Source organism: Calypte anna, chromosome 2 (genome assembly GCF_003957555.1).
Source record: "Calypte anna isolate BGI_N300 chromosome 2, bCalAnn1_v1.p, whole genome shotgun sequence".
In the NCBI taxonomy this organism is placed as follows: Eukaryota; Metazoa; Chordata; class Aves; order Apodiformes; family Trochilidae; genus Calypte; species Calypte anna.
Window position 1 is genome coordinate 54272290 of NC_044245.1, and position 21465 is coordinate 54293754.

Consider the following 21465-nt stretch of genomic DNA (forward strand, 5'->3'; position numbering starts at 1 on the left):
CCAGCACCAAAGACATTTGAATAGATGAGTTAAAATGAGTGATCCCATGAGAACAACTGCTAAGTAATTTCTCTGCTGGCAACTGGAATGCATTCATTCTTTACTAGTATCCACTCTAAAAACTTCATGTAAAAGAGGAACCTACATATACATGGCACTGAACTCTGTTAATACAGTGATTTTGCTACCAAACTAGAAATTAGGTAGCTGTGGACCAGAAAAACAGTGGAGCCAGCAGAATACTTCTCTGAGTTACTTTGAAATCATTTCATGAAAACAGGCCATGTGTTTTCATCACTCATTCTTGCCTGCAAAATAGTTTGCAGCGAAAGCTATATTTGATGGTTTGGATGTGGGTTATTTGTGTACCTGTGTTTCACCCTGTTGTTTCAGGCTTGCACAGCTACAGAAGGAAGGCTGTTCCTTCTCTGAGGGAGTGGGCCTCTTGAAGCAGATCCTCTCTATCACAGGCACTATTTCTTTAAACAGAGAGTTTCAGAGCTTCTCCTTGTAAGCAGTTTCAGGCTTATTGGTTCTACAACACTTTACAGTCCTAATCTATCAGCCATATATTGGAGCTGTAACACAAAGCAGCAAAATGTTCTTCTACTAGTCACATCCTAAACACTATGGTAACTGAAGTATCAGCACTGCAAACTGAGACCACAAAGTTTGCTTGTAAAGTAAGCTCTGGTGTGCAAGAAAATGAGGAGTTATGGCAAGAGGCCAGTTTGGCCTAAAGGGGACCTCCTCAGTGAGATCAAGCACTAGAAGTGTATGGATAGGGGAAGTGAGAATAGGTTGTCTCTAATGTGAACACATTAACTGAGTAGGCAGTGTAGAATTAGAAAATGCCATAGATCATCTAGAATTAAAACCAGTGAAAAATGTGAAGACAGTGAGAAGGGCTTCTGCAAAAACATTGATAGGAAGATCAAGGAAGGTGTTTGCCTAATATCAGATCAGACACAGAGCCTAGTAGCAAAGGACACTCTTTGCCTCAACCTTTGCTGTCAAGGTTTGTGCTTAGTTTGAAAGAAAGAGCTATTGCCCACTGTAGAGCAGGATTGAGTTTGGGATCACTTAAGTAAACCGGAGATGTACAAGCTAATGGGACCAAATGTCATGTATTCAATGGTGCCAAAGGAGGTGGCCATTACAATTCTGAGGCTGCAGTCAGTTGTTTTTGGAAGGTCATGATTATCAAGGAGGGTCCCTATTGACTGGAGAAAGGCAGATGCAAAACTCTTTTTCCAGTACAGGCAAGAAAGATGATACAAAGTACTTACAGGACAGTCAGCCTCACTTTGTTCCCCAAGAGCATTGTAAGAAAATTGTTCTTGTAGTAATTTTCAGTCACAGGAAAGACAATGTGACTAGGAGTAGCCACAATGGATTTACCAAGAGAAATTATGCCTAACTTAGTCTGCCATTTTTTCTCTGGTGAGGTGAAAGCTCTGTAGATGAGGAGAGAGCTGTGAAAATCTTTTAGCATGACTTTAGCAAGGCTCTTAATGGATTCTCCCATGGCATCCTTGTAGTCTAACCATGGATGCAGACTGGATGGAAGGAAAATAATTTTGACAGCGAAGGTGGTTGGATTGGAACTGTTTTACCAGAGAGGTTGTGGGATCTCTATCATGCATATTTTCAAAACTCAGCTGGATGAGGCCATGAGCAACCTGAACTTAGGTCTGCTGTGAGAAAGGGGCTGGACCGAATGACCTCCAAAGGTCCCATCCACTCTACATTATTTTAAGAGGCTGATTCTATAGCTGTATGAATGTGAAATGTGTTTTTTTCATACTCTGCTGTGACAGAGCTGTAGCACCAAAGCACTGTGCCTAGAGTGGTCTAAATATGGTAAACTGGAGAAAATTAATTTCAATGAAAAAAATGCTCAAGAAGCACTGACTGTCTCTAGTGACAGTAGCACTGTAGTGCTTTCTGTAGAAGCAAGACCACAGAGAATTCCTTTAAGGCCATATAAAAGCTCAATAGCTGTTGAACATGTGAACAGCCTTGCCCTTAGGATCTGTTGGTGTGCACTGCTTATATGTGTGTTTAGAATGCAAGACAACTATGGCAAATTCATCTCCATGCACAAGATTGTTCACTTGCTTTAGCTCTACTCACTTAAACACTGAGTGCTTTTAAGCCATGAAGTCAAATTTGGATTTTGTTTTGATACACAAAAAGGAGTTCAGTTGTCTGAACTCCTTTATAAATATTACCAGGTGCCTTAAATACATTCTAACATTGAATTAAAGACACATTTGCTTTAATTGCTTTAATTGTCTTCCATTAAGGCTGCTCAAGAGCCAATCTGAAAAGGATAATTAGAAACAACAAGCTTATTATTAGGAAGCTTTAAGTCACGGTTTGGAAGCTCACAGCTTCCAGGGAGAACAATAAAACGTAAAAACCACTGCTCTCTTGTGCATTTTCAGTCTCTCTCTAGTACCTTACATATACACTGATAAAATCAGTAAAACTCTACAAGATCTCAGTTAATGAGAGCTGCCACCATTTAAAGTGATATCTAGCATCCTGACAAATTTTTATGATTCTATTATTTTTTCATTTTGGTAGGTTTTCTTTGTGGAAATTTTCATTGTTTGGCTCCTATCTGCTGACTTTCAAATCCATTGAAATATTTCCTAATAGTTCTTAATTCTGTTCTAATGGCTGTTAATGTAATAATGAGATTGAAAGCAAAAGCTTAAAATCTCGTAGTTTAGATTTTAAAAGCAAACTCTTTACATGTGATGTGCATGAGTGCAATAGAAATATTATATGCCTTTCATTTACAGATGACACACATGCTTTAAAAAAATATGCAATGTTTATAGGCATCTAACATTGTAAAGGTGTCAATATAGTTTAAATGTCCCCTGAAGATGAGGCATGATCTTTTTTTTTTAATGTTTTTTAATGCAGTGAACTGATGATAATAGAAAGTGCTGCTCATTTCCTCGGTAATGACAAGGCAGAACAAATAGCACCCTCTGGGTATTGGTACATGTGACAACAGATTAAGCCCAAATTAATGTAATTTTGTTTTAGCAGTCTGATCTGTAAAGTGCACCAGTTCTGGAATTAATTCACAAGCCAGTCAGCCCTCCCAGCTGTCACCACTGCCTGGAGAAGGGCCAGGTAGGCAGCGAGGGCCATCAGCCTTCTCATCTGTTCCAGCTTAATCCACCGTGGCAAGTGTGTGCTGACACACATGGTTACACCTGCTCAACTGTATTACTACATGTACAAGTAGTACAGGGAATGTACAGGGAATTTGGCTCTTCCCTACATTTTACGAATCACTTCTATCTGCTGAACAATTGTACATGAAACCTAGCACGCTGTCTCTGCAGGAGTATAAAGCAATAAAAACGTTTATTGTTGCCATTAGATCAGCAGACTTGACTGTGATAGAGAGCAGATCTGGTGAGAAGGCACTATTTTTGCATAGCTGCAGTACAGAATAAAAGGTATGTGTGTGACAAATAAGTTCTGTAAAGTAAGAATATTAGAGCTTCTCTGCATTCATGAGGGACTATCACTATGGTTGATTTTAAGAAAAAGCACTCAGCTATTGACTGTGTAATATCTGAACATTCAATAGTTTGATTTTTTTTCTGTCTAAAATTATCGGTTCCCACATCCCCCAGTCACTTCTGGGCTTCTACAGGATTGCCAGATTGTTACAAACCAATCTTATGGCAGGTTTCACAAGCACCTGAATTCAGCTGACAGTGGCTGACCAAGGTCTTATCTTGACTGCAGGGCACAGTGTTGGGCTTTCTCAGTCCTCCTGGAACTGGGGGATGCAAACACATGAAGATAGCTCCCTTGCTACCCTGATAGAGCTATCCCTTCTTCAGAGTCCCCTGTTTATCACTGGCAATGGCTCCACAGAGTCCTTCCAATCAGTTCATTTGTAATTGGATTGGAGGTCCCAGTAGTCACCTTGCACAAAACAGAGCAAGGAGCCTGATGACATGGCTCTGAGCAGAATTTCCTGATCTGTCATCCTGATCTGTCAGTGCCTCTCCATTCATTGTCTGCTCCTGTAAAGAGACATTACTCTGTCACAGGAATTAAGCTATATATGAATGTTACTGAAAGGAAAAAGATGGATTACACACTTCATGGCTGGTGCAGCTGATCCATCTCAGAGGTGTCAGGCAGACTTCACAGCTGGGGACCCATCTGATGTAGAACATGCTCAAAAGCTGTGTGTAACTGGAGACCACAGTGGCCATACTCCAGCAAGGGCACAAGCAGACTTGCAGGCTGGTGAAAGCATATCCCATTCCGTCATCCTTTCCACTTGAAATGTGGCTCAGCATTCAAAGAAACTCAAGCTGCCTCTCGGGTTACTGTGCCAGCAGCATCTCTCTGAACATAGCTGAGTTTCAGCTGTGCCCAGGGGTATGGCTCAGGAGGTATTTATGATGCCAGGCCATGAGAGGGTGCTGCAGTACTTAGGTCAGAGCTGCATCACATCTCATGTGCTGCAGTGTCTTGGCAGTCCCCTTCCACAGCCAAGAAACTGTAACTTTCTTCAAAGAGGAAAGTTTTAGGTTTAGTATGAAGTGTAACTCTGCATGAGACCATGAGATGGAGCCACCACAACGCTGATGAGATGAACGTGGGCTTCAGGAGACCACGCGCTGGGACCCATTTGATTCTGTCTTTTATTAGACAGGCTCTGGCTTTTTCATTTTGGGCACGTCTCCGTTTCCTGCAGTCTCCCACTAGGAACTCATGCATTTTTTTTTTCCCCATAATTGGTAATGTAGTTTGTATAGAATTTTTGTAGCCTCTGTCAATGTAAACAAAAATAGGAAATGCACATTTCTGCACTGAGCTCTTAATGACTTGGCATATGATCTGAACTAACTCATTGTCATTAAAATAAGTGTTCCTTGGAAAATCACTTCCAGCAGAGAGCCCTATCGGGTTTGGATGTTCCAGCTACCTTGTTAGCTTTATTTTAGATAGCAGCAAGTGTAACTATCTTAATAACTGTTTAAGATCTTAACCAGACTGCAGTCTGAATGATGGAGGGGAAAGTATTTTCTTTTTTTCCTTGGTATAATATCTTCAGTTTGTAGAATAAATTTATCTTCAACAGTTGTCTCTTGAAGCATTTTTATACTGATTGTTGATGGTAGGATTACAAGGGCTTTGTTTCTGATTTTCATCTTCTAATTAATTGGGTATTTTGAGATAATTATTTGAGCTTTTAGATAATTTTCGCCTCCTACTATTAAAGGTGGGTATTTTGCTTGTACTAAATTTGACTTCAGTTGTCATCTCCTTTACTTGTTTTTAAGCAACAGGATTTTTCAGGCAACCTATGAAACAGTGTTTAGAAAAAGGTGTATAGAGATGCTTGAATTGCTACTCCCACTTAACATTGGTGATAAAACCAGGAGGCTGACTGAATGTGTGCTTACGCACAATATTTAAAGTTATACAAAGTATGCAAAGTAAAAAATTCATGTTCAAATATGAATATGCTGAAGATAAAGCATGCAGCCTGTCACTGTCCCTCTCCCACTTTAAATCTTTTCATTCAGATAACTTCAGAGTCATCAAAAGGGTTTTAAGTGTAGTACTTGGAAGATGTCTGCTTTAATACAGCTAAAACATGCATAATTTAATAATACTTTAACTAATATCAAACAAAGCAAAATAGTTTAAATAATTAGATAAATTGTCATGTAAAATACTACAATGACTTAATAAAAGTGAGTGGTGTTTTGGATTATTACTTTTTTGTATTTGTGAAGTAAAATATAGAAGCCTGGTTTTACTGATATTCTAGCTTTTTGAAAAATATGTAAGTGATGCATCCTTTTTACATAAGTTGTTTTGGTAAATTCATGAGTCTGTGTTAGGTGGAGGTGGGGAGGGTGCATATTGCTTGATGCTGAGCAGTAGGAGTCAGTCGTAGCCAGCACTGATGAGCATCTCCTCCCTAACACCAGTGTCTTTATGTTGAGAAGACTCCCCAGACTGTGTCTGCCCTCTGAATCTGGCTCTGTACCTCCTCCCTGGCACCTAGGTTCTTGGGATTGCTGCTAGAACAGCCTCACTATCCTGATTGTATACTGAGTGGGGACCAAAACCACCGAATATTAATTTTGTTGTTTTTTTTTCCCATTAAAACAATGGGATACATCTGACTCACTGAATTAGAAATACAAGATCATTAAAGGAGGTGGCAGCAATAATGTATCCAGAGCAGTGATTACTCAGAGTTTACTTCTTGCTGAATGCACCACTGCCCTTAGCTATGATCCTTTTAAGGCTCTTTTTAGGTCTGTCATACACACATTTGATGAGAGTTTACTTTCCTTGATACAAATTTTGATAGAAAAATGAAAGTTTAATGTTCAGGATGCTAAAAAATTGATCTACTGGAGTGAACTTTCCAGCAATGCCATTTTTCTAGTGTATTTTTTTCTTACAGATAGTTTCTTCATGGCTAGTTCTGCAAAGGAGTGTAGTATGCAAGTGCTTATGTTAGAGTAACTATATTCTCTGTTTATAGAAGAAATGTACAGCAAGATTTCCATTTGTTCAATGTGCTTTTCAGAGAGAAGCTAGAATTAAATATTTGTAAGAGCGTGAGGCCAGGTACTTGAATGCTTTTACAAATGAAGATTTAGCTTGAAGTTAGAGAAACTGCACAATTGGCCAGGAAACTTTTGTGTATTATGCATATGCTAATTTGAAAAGTGACGTTAGAATAACTCAGTGCTAAATCAGGATGGAAGAATGCATGCAGAATACAAATAAACACTTTCCAGCCAGCTACCGTGAATAAGTGCACTTTTCAAATGTCATGAAGTACTTCAGGAAAGTACACTTTCTAAGGTGACACTTATTTATGTATAGTCAACTTGAAATTGCTCTTGTTTCATTAAATAATGAACACCTGAGGCTGATGATAAGTATGCTTTTAACAGCTCTTTTCAACAGACACCTTTTCTTTTTCCTTCCATCCTTAGGGAGCCTTTCCATAAGCTCTTGGTTCAAGGTCTTATCAAGAATCAGACATTCAGACTAACAACAACAGGCCAGTGTTTGAAGAGAGAGGAGGTTGATCTCACTGGTAAGAAAGACTGCATGGGAAAACCGGCACAGATGCATCCCGAAAGTCAGGGACTGCTTTGGGTCTCAGCAATGGGAAAATTTGTATGGGAAAATGAATCCTTGTAATATTTAAACTGGAGAGCAATGTCTGTGAGTTTTGGATCCATAGCCACTCTGAATGCACAGAGACCCTACTCATCCAGCAGCTTTTATTTGCATCCAAACACAGAAACAGTTCTGTCGTGTTATTTTAGCTCCAGTGTGGTCCAAAGGACCAGAGGTCTGTTTGGTTAAGACAGCACTCAGCACCTTGCTGAATGGAGCTAGGAGTCCCAGCAGACAGACAACTTACAAAAAAACCATGGCAAAGCTAACATAGATGTTGACGTATTCAGTAGATATTAGGTACGTGTAATACAGGTACAGGAACAAGTGCTCTTTCTCAAGCTCTTTTTAGTGTCTTCACTCCATAACCTGGAGCAGCAGCCCTTGTTTGGGCAGCTCTAGCAACAAGACTGGCTTGGTCATGTTCGTTTCCCTTAGGCACTCCTCTCTCACAACCTTGTTTTCACTGTTGTGAAACAAACTACAAAAGCCTAGTTAAAAAAAATAAGCAAATTTAAAAAAAAACAACAAAAAAACAACCTTACATTTATCACAAACTGCTATTCTGTTTTTTCCAGAAAAGCTAGGGCTTTTCCAGAGCAGGTGTTTTTCCCTGGTTGCACTTTTATCAGTGTATTTGCCACTTTCCATCTCTGCATTCATGCAGCACAAGGCAGGTTATCGTCAGGATAACTTACTGCATTTGAAGCCTCTTAATTGAAATCTGATGTTCCTAAAAGCTGAGTGCTGGTCAAATTTGTACCAAATCAGTAAACCTATTTAGGAGGTTTTAATGTCACATTGATAACAATAAAGAAAATGGAATAAGTAATCTCAGGGCCTATCAAGATAACACAGAGGATGGGTGCAAGATACAGCTTCCAGATAGTAGAAAGAGACTTTGTCATGATTCAGTGGAAGCATTAGGATACTAATTAATACATGAAAATAGGAAAAAATTGGGAAGGAAAAGGTTTATTACATTTTCAATGGGTTTTCCTCTTTAAACTCTTTGGAAAACAAAACCAAGCCAGTAGAAATAGTTGTTTCTTCCTATATCTAGGGAACAAAATTAATTGCTGTTACAAATGAGCAAAATTTGTTTTAATATTTTGTGTATGTCTGAATATTTAGGAACTGAACCAGTTTACCTAAAAACTGGCGAGAAGCTTCAAGTTTCTTGGGAAAAAATGAGCAAGTCGAAGCACAATGGAATAGACCCTGAAGAACTGGTGAAAGAGTGTGGCATTGACACCCTACGTCTTTACATTCTGTTTGCTGCCCCTCCAGAACAAGATATTTTGTGGGATACTAAAAGTAAGTTGTATTGTTACTGGTTTTTTGTTTGTTGTGGGTTTTTTCCTACTGTCTCCTATTTTAAACACCAAATTAATACACTTTTGGATGCCTAAGTTTTGAAACAGTTGAATCAAAAAAGCATAATGAGCAGGTTATATTTTTGCTTCTTTTAAAAAGAGAGGAGGTCACAAAGCTGTCACAAAGAGGCAGGCTTGCAAGATTATTGCAAGCAGCTGACCTCTTTTAAGCTAAAAGCATATATGAAAATACTTCTCAAGTGGTATTTTCTTCTTCAGTAATAGAATGCAAACCTGGACCTCATTCTCTTATTTTTTATTAGCTATGATTGACTGACTGAAAACTATTATTTTAAGATTATTTCCTTCATTCTAAGATTTTTTTTAAATCTTATCAGATTACAGATTAAACTCTACAATTTTTTATTTCCATTTATTTGCACATGTATGCAGTGGCTTTTGTGAGCTCGACCGTGAAATACTTCTCTGAAGAATCTCATCAGAGTTCCTAGTAATTAATATTTGTACACCCATAATATTTTATGAGCAAAGTTCTTGACTAAGATAAGATTTACCCTCCTACATGCTTATTTACTGCCACCATGCAATTTATCATACTGACAGATATTAATTTATTTTATCTACTGTGGTTCATACATATTAATGTAGGCTTATGCACACATTTAAATCTAGCTCTCTTGTTGCTTAAAGCTGTAATAAAACACTCCATGCCTGGTTTGAGAAAGGTGTATTTCTTCTTTCTTTTATTAGCTTCTTGCTACTTAGCTCAGCCTGCACTAAGCATGGTTTCAGTTGGTGTCTGTCACCCTTTACCTTCATGCGCCTTTATTTACATGTTATTGCACTGCTGTAAGTACCGGAGGAGCATCGTGTATGATTTCTCTCAGTTGGTTTTCTGTCATCATCTAATTGTAACAATACAGAGCTAGGTATTTGAAGAGGTAATATCTCTTCAAAATAACAACTGCTTGTAATTCCTGCATCCGTAACAGCACACAGGTACGTTATTGCCTCCGAAGCAGTTAGTTCAGTGATACACAATCTTTTTGGTGTATTTTTCCATCTTGAAAATGGAGTAACTCAATTAGTATGAGAATTGTGGATACAAAGCCTTAGTTGCAAAGTGTACCAGAGCATGGTGGTAAAACATTCAAGGAAGATAATAAGCATGTAAATCTCTAAGTTTTTTAATTGAAGAACCCAAGTAATTTGTGGTGGGTTTGACCTTGGCTGAATGCCAAGCTCCTGTATCACTCTCCTATCCTCAGATGGACCATGGGAGAAAAATACAATTAAAGAGTCCTGGGTCAAGGTAAAGACAGGGAGCGATCACTCACCAGTTACCATCACAGGCAAAACAGACTTGGCTTGGGCTAAGTAGTTTAGTTTCTTACTAACTGAATCAGAGAAGGGTAATGAGAAATAAAACTAAATCTTAAAAAACACCTTCCGCCATCCCTCCCTTCTTCTTGGGCTCAACTTCATTCTTGATTTGTCTGCCTTCTCCTCCAAAGTGGGATGGGGAATGGGAGTTGTGGTCCATTCATCACATGTTCTCTCTGCTGTCCCTTCCTCCTCAAGGGTAAGGCTCTTCCCCTGCTCCAGCACGGGGCCCTTCCGTTAGGTGCAGTCCTTCAGGAGCAGACTGCTCCAGACCAGATCCCTCATGGGCTCACAAGTCCTGCCACCAAAGCTTCTCCAGCATGGGCTCCTCTTCACAATGTCACAGGTCCTGCTAGGAGATTGCTCCAGCACTGGCTTGCCACAGGGTCACAGCCTCCTTTGGGCATCCACCTCCTCTGGTGTGGGATCCTCCATGGCCTGCAGCTGAAGATGTGCTCTGCCATACCCCTCCATGGGCTGCAGGGCAAAGCCTGCCTCATCATGGTCCTCACCACAAGCTGCAGGGAAATCCCAGCTCCAGCACCTGGCGCAACTCCTCCCCCTCCTTCTTCACTGACCTTGGTGTCTGCAGAGTTGTTTCTCTCACAAAATTCTCACTCCTCTCTCCAGCTGCAGTTGCTGTTGCACAGTAGGTTTTTTCCCCTTCTTAACTATGTCATCCCAGAGGCACTACCACCATTGCTGATGGGCTCAGCCTTGGCCACTGGCAGGTCTGTCTTGAAGCCAGTTGGCAATGGCTCTGTCAGGCACAGGGAAGCTTCTAGCAGCTTCTCACAAAAGCTAGTCCTGTAGCCCACCTGTTACCAAAACCTTGACATGCAAACTCAATACAAAAAATCATCTCAATTGGAGGATATGAAATACAGGTTCTCAGTTGCCATGATCCTTCTCTTCACTAGATGTGATTTGATAGTCTTTTGAGGATTGCCCTCCAGACTAGATTCCTTGTCTTTTCAGTAGTGGATGTGTAGATAAAACCTCATGTCATTCTCTACCCCTCTTTTCCCTGGTGAGGGCAAGCAATCTTCCAGACTGTGCAGGAGCAGATGCAGTCAAACTTACCCAGCAGCTTATTGCACCATTACCACAATCTGGATTAAGCCAAGCCTACCACGTCTAGATGATCTACACATGCTTCTGGTATGAACAGGAGGTGGAAAGTTTGGAGAGAGCATCATACTTTTAGTCCCACCATGGGAGAGTTCATGAGGTTCATGAAGACAGTCAATGAGGTTGAAATTTACTGTTCCCAGATTCTGTTCCCAGATTCTTTCATCTAGTGCAACTGCAAAGATAATCCACCTGTATTACAGTCATATATAAGACTCAGATGTCTTTTACTTTTCCCAGGTTAGTAGTGGCCCTCGCAATCGTTCCAAGTGCAGATGCCAGAGCAGAACTGGAAGCTTTTTCTGGTTGGGACATCTTAGGGTACGATGATTCTATTCAGAGCAGCTGTGTCTAAAGATGGTACCGAGGAACAGAGCCTGTACTTACTAGTGCAGTAGCATCTCTGTAGCAACAAAAATATATATAATTTCTAAAATAAAATTTTAGATTAAACCTCTCAATTTAAAAAAATGTGTGCATATGTGTATATATATATAGTATGTATGTTTGTATTCTTCCAGGAGTTTGAAAAATGAGAGTATGTAGAACTGTTTTGTTGAGTCATTAAAAAAAAGGAAGAATTCTAACATTGACATAACACTGGGATATTTTACAGATTTAGCAAGTATTCTCACTTTATATCTGCAAAAAAATTCTTTTGGCTTATCTTACTGATTTCTTTCCATTAAGGCAATCTAGCATTATTTGTAAAGGCATTTTTACTTGTATTGCCATTTTTCATTAAAAATACAGGTGTTTGATGTTTGGTTTTTTTAAGTGTTCAGTTCTAGTGTTAATTTTCCTTTCTATTTTTCTTTAAAGTTTTGTATTCAATCACTGTAACTGAAATTTGTTTCTTTCCTTAATCTCAGCTGATGCAATGCCAGGTGTTCAGAGGTGGCAGGTGCGGATCTGGATGCTTGTAACCAAACTGATTGAAGCCAGGACATCAGGAACTGTGCCCAATCCTGAGCTGCTGAATAAGAAACAGAAGGCTGAAGCCAGAAGGATCTGGGAGCAAAAGAATCTGGTGATATCTGAGGTTACAAGAAACACTTACATAGTTTGCAGATGACTAAATAAGTTACTGCTCATGCTAAAACCATATGCTTGACTTACAGAGCCAAAAGGTTTTTTCCTCAGATGAGCAGCTCGAAAATAGTTTAAGTGAATTATTTCCTGTATAGGTAATTTTATTTACCTACAAATCATATGGGACAGAACTCTTGAAAAATAGGAAGATTTGGATTGGCAAAATTTCTCTGGTGTGTGCCTTTATTAACAGATGAAATGTTATAGCATTAAATATTATCAGTCTGGGTTCAGAGTAACTCCATATCCAGTAGTAAAGCTATAGGCTAGCTATGCAGGGTACCCCAACAAGAGCTTTTGATTTGTTTTCTTCACACCTCGTTATTATGCCTGCTGTTTCATATAGAATGAAAAAAGGTTGCTGGAAAAAATATATTAACATATCCTAAAAAAAATATTCTTCAAATGATTGTTCATCTCTTCATATGAGCTGTCTCATGCTGTGATTAGTGTCAATTCAGTTATCTAAAGGTGACAAAAATAACTGCAAAATTAACATTTTCTATCGATAAAAACTTGTCCTGATTTAAATCCTGTGTGAGACACCTTCCAATTTATTTAACAGACATCAGTATTACAGTCTTGCTATGGATGGACAAACTGTCTACTGTATAACTGAATTTACAAGTTTGAAGGCCTCTTCTAGGGCAGCGGGGAGATACTTTAGTAAAGAAAATAAAGGGTGATTACTAACACACAGTTCCAATTGGCAATGATTGAAGCTTTTAAAACCCTGAAAACCAGGGAAGAGCTAGTTGACTGAATTTTGATCTGTTTATTTTTTCCCATACACACGTGTGGTTGAATTTATGAAACATTTGCATGCCACAGTGATTTTCACATTAGAGAAGATCATCCATGAAGTAATTAGTGACAAACCTTTTCTTTTAATACAAGGTAACAGAGTACTTCACAAAGGATTATTTGTTCAATGCAGCTATTTCTCGACTGATGAGCCTCACTAACGTACTCCATGTAAGTATGGGATATGAATGAAGGTATTTTTTCTGTCATACCCTCTTCCTGTAAGTTTTTATACAAAGCAGGAGCTGCCCAAGGTATAGATCCAGAATTCCAAGTCATATGCAGTGATTACTATTGAGTTACCATAATTTCAGTGGAGTTACTTGGTTCAAAAGCAGCTTGGTTAGTCTCTCTGTAACCCTGAAATACAGTTTTGTAAGACGAACTTGAAGGTATTAGAGCCACTAGGTTCTGATACTTATGTGTGCATCCTGCAATTTCAGAGGATACATTTTGTTTAGCTGTGCTTTCTTCTTTTTGGTTTTTAAATGAATTGCATAGGTAGCTTTGTACCAGTACCTATATCATAGAATTTAATCATAGAATTGGCTGGGTTGGAAGGGACCTCAGAGATCATCGAGTCCAACCCTTGAACCACTGTTGCGGTTGCTAGACCATGGCACTGAGTGCCACATCCAGTCTCTTTTTATATATACCAATACCTTGTAGAATTATCAAAATTAAAGAAAACAGTTATTCCTATCAAGGAAAATCACACATCATCTTACATTCCTCAGAGACAGCTTTCACAACTGAACTGTTTGCTAGTAATAGAGTTTGGAAATTCCTTTTTTAAAAACAAGCATGGAAATAACTTCAGCATTTTATATTTTGGTTATTGTTTATTAGCCAGTATAGATCAAATGCAATAAACTCTTACCCTTGCTTTTGTTTAGATCTGTTTAGATGTGGTTGAGGATTCTTTCAGACATATAATGGTAACATGATCTAAAACATAAATCAAATTAAAACTTGTGGGGTTTTAGCTCCTTTGTTGAAATACCATTTTATACGTTATGGATTTCAAGGATATTATTGGCAAAATGAAGGGACTTGATGAAAAGTTAAGTAAAGCATGCATAAGTGTTATACTGAAATAACACAAGTGTGGGATACTCTGTGATGTTAGGAAGATGGCACACAGTTCTTTATCACCACTTCAGTGTTTAATATTCATTTTGGGCTCATGGATGGTAATAAGTGAATGTTAAAAAAAATAAAATATAGAAATCAGTGTCCTACAGACAGACAGATGTTTGGCCATCTCTTGACCAAAGAAGCCAGTGCAGTATCTTTCAAGAATGAGTTTCTGCATGGCATGGGGCACTTCCTCCTTCAGTCCCATTTGAAAGGAGGAAGTGAGGAGGTGGTTGAAGGTTAAATATAGAAAACAGGTAGTAGTTACTAAAACTTTCTGAAGTCTGTTTTGTGATGACCTCACTAGTGCTGGCGATTTGAGGATGCCATCCAACAGTATTTGTGGTCTGTGCTAAACAACTGAGTTTGCAGAATATTCTAGTAGACAGAAACAACTCTTCATCACACCCATCAAGTAATTCCCAGAAGCAGAGGTGTATTGGCATTTTTCTGTGCTGTTACTTTACAGAGGTGAACTACAAAATAAATGCATAATCTGAATTTACCCTGGGATGTAAATCCTCTGAGTCAGAATAAACAAAGAAACAGAAAGTTTCTCTGTTCCATCTTTTATACTAAGATGCCATAAATAGAGAAATGAAGATTCAAATTTTATCAGTCTAGCACTTTTTGCAATAAATTTAATTTTTTTTTTGTATTAGAGAAGATTCACACTTCAGTAAAGCAGCTTTAATATCAAACTGTAAAAGACTGTGCTGTCCTTTTCATTCCCAAATCTTTCTTCAGCTCTAAAACCTCACTTTGTCTCTGAATTCAGTTTGGCATAAGACACTGTAGCATCCCATATAACTGAACCTTGTCCTAACAAAAACCATGCTGCATCTAGCAGAGTTTGACTCTTCTATACAAGTATTTTCCCTCTTCTCACATGGCACTGATATTGTCTAAGATTGCACTTCTATAAGTGGCAGCACACAAAATGCTTTTGAGGGCTACAATTGTCCATACGTTCTATGTCCAGACCCCTGTACCAGAGCAAATCCTCAAGGGTCTGCATCACCCCCTTCTGGATTAGCTTCCAAGTGCTAAGACAGCACTCTGACCAAGAACTGTGATTTTAATTTTCCAGAACTTTCCAGAAGTTTCTAACTTACTATGAAATTACTCTGTCCTGAGCATAGACATAGATTTTAGGTTTTAATACTGAATTTTCATCTAAATTAAACTATTTTTCCCTACCCAGAATATTTGTATTAATAATCAATTTTCTTTTCTTTCTGTTTTTTGTTTGTTTGAATTTTTTTGCTTAGCAAGCTCCTCAGCCTCTTATTCTCCACAGCACAGAATTTGAAGATGCTTTGGCTACACTCTGCATAATGCTTGCACCTATGGCTCCACACATTGCATCAGAGATGTGGAAAGGTATTTTGAGAACCATACTTTTTATTGCAGTTGCAAGAAAAAAGTTAACAATACATTTATCACTTATCCCTCAGTTATGCATCTATCTTGTCACCTTCTGTCAAAGTCCCTAAACAAACTTGAAACTTGTGATGTTCCTAGATCTGTCTCTTAGGTTTTTTCCCTTTGCATACAAAGGTGAGTTCCTTGAGACTAGGGCTGAGAAAGAGAGAAGGAAGAACAGTTCAAGGCAAGACTTGCATGAGGAATTCCTGTGTCAGCTGGTAATTCCTTTCTACATGAAGCACATACAGAGCTGAACCTGAGGCTAGAAACAACCTTTGTAAGAAGAGGCCCACTGTTCTAATTGTCTTATTACTTACACATACAGTGCCTTATGGACTTGAAATTCAGATAAATGTTAGAGAATACAGAAATATCAAGTATGTTGATAAAATGACAGAGACCACTTGGATGTCTTAATTTATGTAACTTGACAAACGTGAAGCTTAATCCTGTCACATTTTGAATATTAGAGAAGGAGTCTTTTCTTTAAAATCTCTGGAGAATGAGAATGATAAACATTTTCTGGATCTTTCTCTGATGTAAGAATGAACAGGAAACATAATAAAAGTTGGGAGTGAATTATCATTGGCTCCTGTCAGCATTTAAAAATAATGATTTGCTTGTGTGGTCCAAACACTGCATTGTAGTTCAGTGCAACTAGTATACAAAAATACTTTGTGCCTGATGAATTTTATGGCTAAACATAAAAATCACAATCTCTTTTAGCATAGTCATCATTACATCAAAGCTATTGAAAATTTTTGTGAGGAGAATGAATGCATATTTAACTACTGTGTGTGGTAAGAAGGCTGTGTTGATTTGAAATAGCTGACATCTGGCAGTTCTGTCCTGAGATTGGGAATTCTTGTGGAAAATGTGCAACTATATTCTATAGACAGATTCCCCAAGTTCATATTCTGTATTGCACTCAAGTCCCATCAAGTCTTGTTGCTCTTCTGATGTAACCAATTTCTTAAATTTTATTAGGTACAGGTAATTATGTTTTCCTGTTTTAAATATTTTCAATATAAAAAGTAACCTTTCTAAATATTTAGTTTTCTGTGCTTTTGTTCTCCATATACACTCAGAGTAAGTCTCTCTCTTTGTACCTTGGCTTTGCATCTAAATGCAGGGATGGTGCTGCTTCCTCTCTCATAAGCAAGTCAGGAAAAGGATTTTGTATATTACTAGCTCTATAAATAGCACCTATAGCATTTGCCTTCCCCTACAACTTTGATAGAACCTCTGTCTGCTATTGTAATGCCAATAAGAAACAGCACATAAGTAATACATGTATAACTAAATACTGACAATTTGTTCTAAAAATAACTTGTACTCAGCCTTTACATTTTGTTTGGTTTAGGAATTAAAACAAGGAGGATTTTTCTTTCCACAGGGGAAAATGAAACTGGGAGATTTGGAAGCTCTGTAGTTAATATCAAACAGATAATTTTGCAGTTAAGTAGGAATGCTGGTAGGAGCAGCTGATTGTGTTAACATTGAAGCATATTAAGCACATAACTTGTGCATTTAAGGTTCTGAAGAAATACGATTTTGCTTTCTTATTAGTGTTTCTCATGTGTGTATGTTTATATGTTTATGTTTGTGGTATATGTTGTGTATATGTTTAATACATAATGAGATATGCCAAAAGAGAGAGGAAGAAAAGAGAATTCCCCTTAATTTTTACACTTTTCATTGTGCTTTACAGGATGAATAACACTTCTACTGTTGCATTGTAATCTCTCTATGCTTTCTGATCACTGATTATAGTCAAAAAACATTTAAGAAGAAATTATATTAGAATTTAAAACTAAATGTGAAATAATGGCAACCTACATAAAGACCCGGAGTTAGTGTGTTGTGTTACATTAGATTAATTTCTATTATATTAACTGCCAACAATTTGAAGATAGTTAAACCACAGAACTGTAGAACTTTCTGCCTAAACCCTAAAGGAGGCTTTGTGGAGGTAATAAAACTACTTTTGACAACTGGAAGGTATTCTGCAGATACAAACAGCATTTTTTCAGTTTAAAGGATAGGTGTGCTTTAAATTGATAAAATGAACCAACTTTTTTTCCTTTCCTAATTTTGAAATGAAAAGCTAGGCAAAAGAGGCTAGCAACTAATATTAAAATGTTGATGGTTCTGATGTCAAAAAATACCTGATGCTGTTAGTGTTATTCAGTAACTATGTAAAATATTCTCCTTTGCTCAAAAAACAATGTTTAATGCAAAACATGATACATTTTAAGTATCCACAATTTCTTTAAAATAATTGCATTCTGAATGCATTTATATTTATAGAGCAAAAAATCTTTTTGCATTTTAATTTTGATTTCTACTTCATCTAAAAGCTGTTTGACTCAGATGACAGAAATTAAAAAAAAAAAAAAAAGAAAAAGGAAAAAAGAAAAAAGAAAAAAGAAAATCATTGTTTTCTGATACAATGGCTTGTAAAAATTAAAACTTGACAAAGTGTATAAATTTGTATATAGGTATCCTCTTTGAAGAAGGTTCTTTACACCTGGATTTAATTGCAAATCAGTCCATCTCAATGACTACCAACGAATCAATTTATTAGGAAAATTAGGAAAATTTGTAGTAATAATAATAATAATAAATTAAGTTATTTAAAGACGGTTTGCCTGACATTTTAAGTAATGACTAACATCTGTAATATACTTCATTTCAATTGTAATAATGATGTCCTGCTTTGCAAGAGTTGCAGCAAGAGTTCATTTGAAATTTTAGCTATTTAGTCCACTATACTTTCTTCATTATCCTGTTGATTATCTTTGCAAACTCAGAACTGCAGTTTGATTTCCCAAGGATGCTTCTGATGCAATGTGCAACTTTTAAGTATGATTAAAGTAAAATTGGCTAGATTCGAGGTACAGCGATTTTTCTTCTACAGCTGGAGAATTATTCTCCCCTGGGGTTTAGTTGCTTTGTGACCATCTTGTTTTTGTGTATCAGGTGGAAATGAAGAGTTGGGGAGTTTGGTCTCTTTGTGTCCTGGGTGTAGAACGTCCTTCAGTATTGGCAGGAAATATTTCCAGTCTGAGCGAGGGAAAAGCTGCTGAACAATAGTAAGAGTGGTAACCCAGTGCTTTGATATTTTGTGTGTGAAGGGGTTCTTTCTCCTGCTTAGAAGAGCTTTCTGTACTTCAGTGTGTTGACCTAATGGCCTTACTGGTGCAGTGAATACACTGGTTTATCGTTTAATAACATAAGAAGTGACTGTAGCCCCTCAGTGTGGGAAGAGTGCATCCGGCTGACATCTCGGCAGTTTATGAACACTAACAGGATGAGGAAATCTGTTTCCTTCCTGAAACCTTGTATCTGAGGAATATGCAGGCACCAGTTCAGATGTTGGTTTTTTTTTTTTCATTTGTTTGTAGTAGTACAGTATTTTGCTGTCTAAAGAAGGATGTGAAGGTAATTACTGGCAGTTGTCAAATTTTTGTAAGAGATGGCACATGAAAGATATATACTGATGCTATATGTTAAGATGTATTGAAAGGAAACAAAATTTATTGGAATTTGTAATGGTATAATTGTCTTAGCAACATTTTCACTGTCACTGCAGTAGCTCTTTTGCAAGAATTTATTTGACTGAATTCAGTCCTTGCTCAAGAAGGCTTTTGTAAAGAATAGGGTTGGGTAGAAGCTAATTGATGTTGCAGATTTTAATTGAAAATCTGAATGCAGAAATCCCCCTTCACAAATTGAAGAAGAATCACTATTTGGAATATTTTTTTTTCATCCAAGCATAATAACCTAAAGTGAAGGATAAATAGTAAGTCTGTACAAATGGAGGAAGGCAGAAAATTTTCAGATGTTTACAAGGATTCACATGGAGTTTACTGAGCTGGAAACACAACCTGGAGTTAGCTTTTAGTAACCCAGGCTTTTCATAACACTCCTTGGTGCTCCATATCTGTCACAAGGAAATGTATAAAATGAATCCCCTAGTACTGTATGCAGTGAATGTAATTTTTCCTGGCTTTACTTAGTTCTGTACGACTGTACTAGCAGTCCAATACAGTTTTTTCTCAGAGCTGTCTGGAAACAGTTCTTACAGTATTGCTATAATTTCTTTGAGGTTGCAGACCATTTCACATAAGATTCACAGGCTTCCTGTTCCTCATGGGCTGCAGAAAAGTAGACACAGCTTGCCTGAATCTGATTAGGAGATTCGTTAAATAGTAGAGAAGCCTACCAAGAACAAAGTAACAGGGCAGCTATCTTGTCCTTGGAAGAAGCTGCAGAGGTGAGTAAGATAGGGACCCAGAATGCATCTCCACTTACCCTTACACTCTCCTGCTCTGAGCTTTTTAAAAAATTCATCTGCTTATTTGTTAGTGTGATGGATTCTGAGTTAAAACAGATTTCTATTGTTTTGAGTTAGCTAAATCCAAAAGTTATCAGCATTTGGATAACACACCCTCAGAATGACCTTGTACTGCCCCCTCTGATCAACTTAATCTCTCGTCAGAAAATCTCTTGTCCTAAACTCTGATACTGGCTTTGCTTCAGATGTCTTCATTAACTTCCTTATATCAAGACTTCCATCCTCCTTGCCTTTTCTGCTTTGTTAACCTCTCTGCTGGCTCTCATCATGTGCCAGCTTTCACTCAGTTTACTCCACAATCACATCTTTTTCTCTTGCATCCATAATTTTGTGTCATACTAGCAGCACTGTTGCTGAAATTTTACAATTTTTATAGTGCTTTTTTCCTGTAAGACTAGAGCTACCTTGCTGTCCTAACTTGCCCTGCTGATAGGTGATTGCTTCCTTCTTAAATACCTTTAGAATTAGAATCTGGTCTTCCCCCTACGCCACCCCCAGCTAGCACCTTCAGGGAAGTATTAATCTTATGAGAGACTCATGTTATGCTAATAAAACATTGCCATGAGCTGAAATGTTGTTAGACTTGTCCTTTGCCCTCTTTTTCTGAACTCACTCACAGTACTTTAATACGCATTTAACTTGGTGGTTTGAAGTTGGGCTACAGTGCCGTAAGTTACTTGTTAGAGAGATCCTGGTTTAGTGTTAGCTTGCTAGTCAGTGGAAGTCCATTGAAGCAGATCCAGTTGCAGGATCACAGCTTCAGATTCAGCACAGGTCATCCTTGATCTGCCCTGTATGGATGTAAAGATATGTATGTATAAGTAAATGACTTAACGGTGAGTAAAAATGTACTCAGGTGGCTTTCTGTCTTGTGTCTGCAAGAGCATCTATAGCCATAAAAGTAAAAGATGTCAAAAAATATAAAGCAAAGTGTGTGGTGCTTCACAATGTGCACAATGTGCATTAGGCACTTTCCAGTACACTTAGAAAGTAAAACAGGTTCTTAGTGTTTTCACAATAAAAAGCCTGTGAAATGGTCTCAACTTCTCAAACAACACTTTTCTGTAATGTCTCAGAATGAAGTGGAAAGGCTGGAGGAGGCACTGGTCCTGACACGTGGATCATCTCCATTCTTGATCATAGCAATGAAGTTTCTGGGTTTTTCTGTGTTGCATTACTGTTCTTACTGTATTCTGTAGCTCACAAAATATGAATTAAGGCAGGAAGCCAGACAGGCAATCTAACTAAAATCTTCATTTTGGTTTCCTGCCAAACTCAGTTTTCTGAAACTGGTTCTGTTGACTTTTGCACTTTTTTAAAATACAAATGATCTCACAGCTCATTTTGTAGCAAGGAAACAAACCAAAAGATTGACACTTTATCTACTTCAGAGTACTTTTTTTTTTTAGTAGTAGTTTTATTGGGACTGACAGCCTCCGCAGGGATTAAAAGTGACCCTGATTTTGCTTTCATAGATAGAAGCTCTTGACTTCTGCCAGAAAGTGGTTTTTAATCCACTTCAGCAGGAGGATAAGGAGTGGCCAGTATGCATGCTTCTGCCACAAGGCATGTGATCAGCTG

At 37.9% G+C, this 21465-nt stretch overlaps 1 protein-coding gene across 3 annotated transcripts in view; it reads left to right on the top strand.

Annotated features, from left to right (window-relative positions):
• The window catches only part of LARS2 (leucyl-tRNA synthetase 2, mitochondrial), an 80516-nt gene that overhangs the window by 51728 nt on the left and 7323 nt on the right, over positions 1-21465 (top strand). For all 3 annotated transcript variants that reach the window (XM_030445726.1, XM_030445725.1, XM_030445727.1), the window contains 5 exons: positions 7023-7126; positions 8347-8529; positions 11936-12105; positions 13053-13130; positions 15368-15479. In XM_030445726.1, coding sequence (XP_030301586.1) covers positions 7023-7126; positions 8347-8529; positions 11936-12105; positions 13053-13130; positions 15368-15479 — 647 coding nt within the window. The remainder of the gene's footprint in view (positions 1-7022; positions 7127-8346; positions 8530-11935; positions 12106-13052; positions 13131-15367; positions 15480-21465) is intronic.